Below are 754 nucleotides of genomic sequence, written 5' to 3'. Positions count from 1 at the left end.
TGATATTTTCCTATGTCTATTTCTTCTAGGTGAGTTTGTTTCTTTTTTTTCCCTAGAGCTTTCAGGTCTGCTGTTAATTTATTTATGTGACATTTCTCCAAATTCTTTATGTGGACACTTTCCTCTTAGCACTGTTTTCATTGTATTCCATAAGTTTGGCTATGTTTTGTATTCATTTCATTGAACTTTAGGAAATATTTAATTTATTTCTTTTTTTTTTGCAACAATTGTCTTTTATTAGGCACAGGATTTTAAATGATCTCTTCAATTTCTCCATACACAGGCAAAACTATGTGTGCCATTTAACATACTGGAGCTTGCCAACTGACTGACTACCTAGAGAAGGGAAAATCAGCCCCAACCTGCTTAGCCAGGAGGCCAATTCATCTGCCGACCCCCGAGAACATGGAGATGAATATGGTAGACAGACTGTCCCCCGTCTGCACCTTCATTCACCACCATCCGATAGCCCCGGTTCAGGCCCAGGTCCGCAGCACATTTCTTGCCAACAATCATTAAATGTCCTAGAAGACTTTCGTCGTCATCTTCGGCTACAGAAATCTGGGCTATATGCTTCTTGGGTATCACCAGGAAATGTGTTGGCGCTTGAGGAGAAATGTCATGAAATGCAAGACACCGGTCGTCCTCGAAGATGATCTTGGCGGGGATTTCTTTGCGGATGATCTTGCCGAAGATCGTGTCGCCGCCGGGCTGGGCCACTTGAGCCTTGGCAATCTCGTCAGCCATCGCAGCC

General features: G+C 43.5%; 1 protein-coding gene across 1 annotated transcript; it reads right to left on the bottom strand.

Annotated features, from left to right (window-relative positions):
* Window positions 1–210: 210 nt before the first annotated feature.
* On the bottom strand, window positions 211–754 carry LOC126487399 (adenosine 5'-monophosphoramidase HINT1). The gene has a single exon (XM_050120148.1). The coding sequence runs from the start codon at window positions 745–747 to the stop codon at window positions 367–369; it is 381 nt and encodes a 126-aa protein (XP_049976105.1). The 5' UTR covers window positions 748–754; the 3' UTR covers window positions 211–366.

This window comes from Alexandromys fortis, unplaced genomic scaffold, assembly GCF_014885135.2.
Source record: "Alexandromys fortis isolate MF-2015 unplaced genomic scaffold, M_Fortis_MF-2015_v1.1 scaffold_141, whole genome shotgun sequence".
NCBI classification, from domain to species: Eukaryota; Metazoa; Chordata; class Mammalia; order Rodentia; family Cricetidae; genus Alexandromys; species Alexandromys fortis.
Note: the sequence above shows the minus strand (reverse complement) of the source record. Positions and strands in the feature narration are given on the sequence as shown.

Coding starts and splice junctions, on each gene's coding strand:
- LOC126487399 (XM_050120148.1), bottom strand. CDS start 747: ATGGCTGACGAGATTGCCAAGGCTCAAGTGGCCCAGCCCGGCGGCGAC.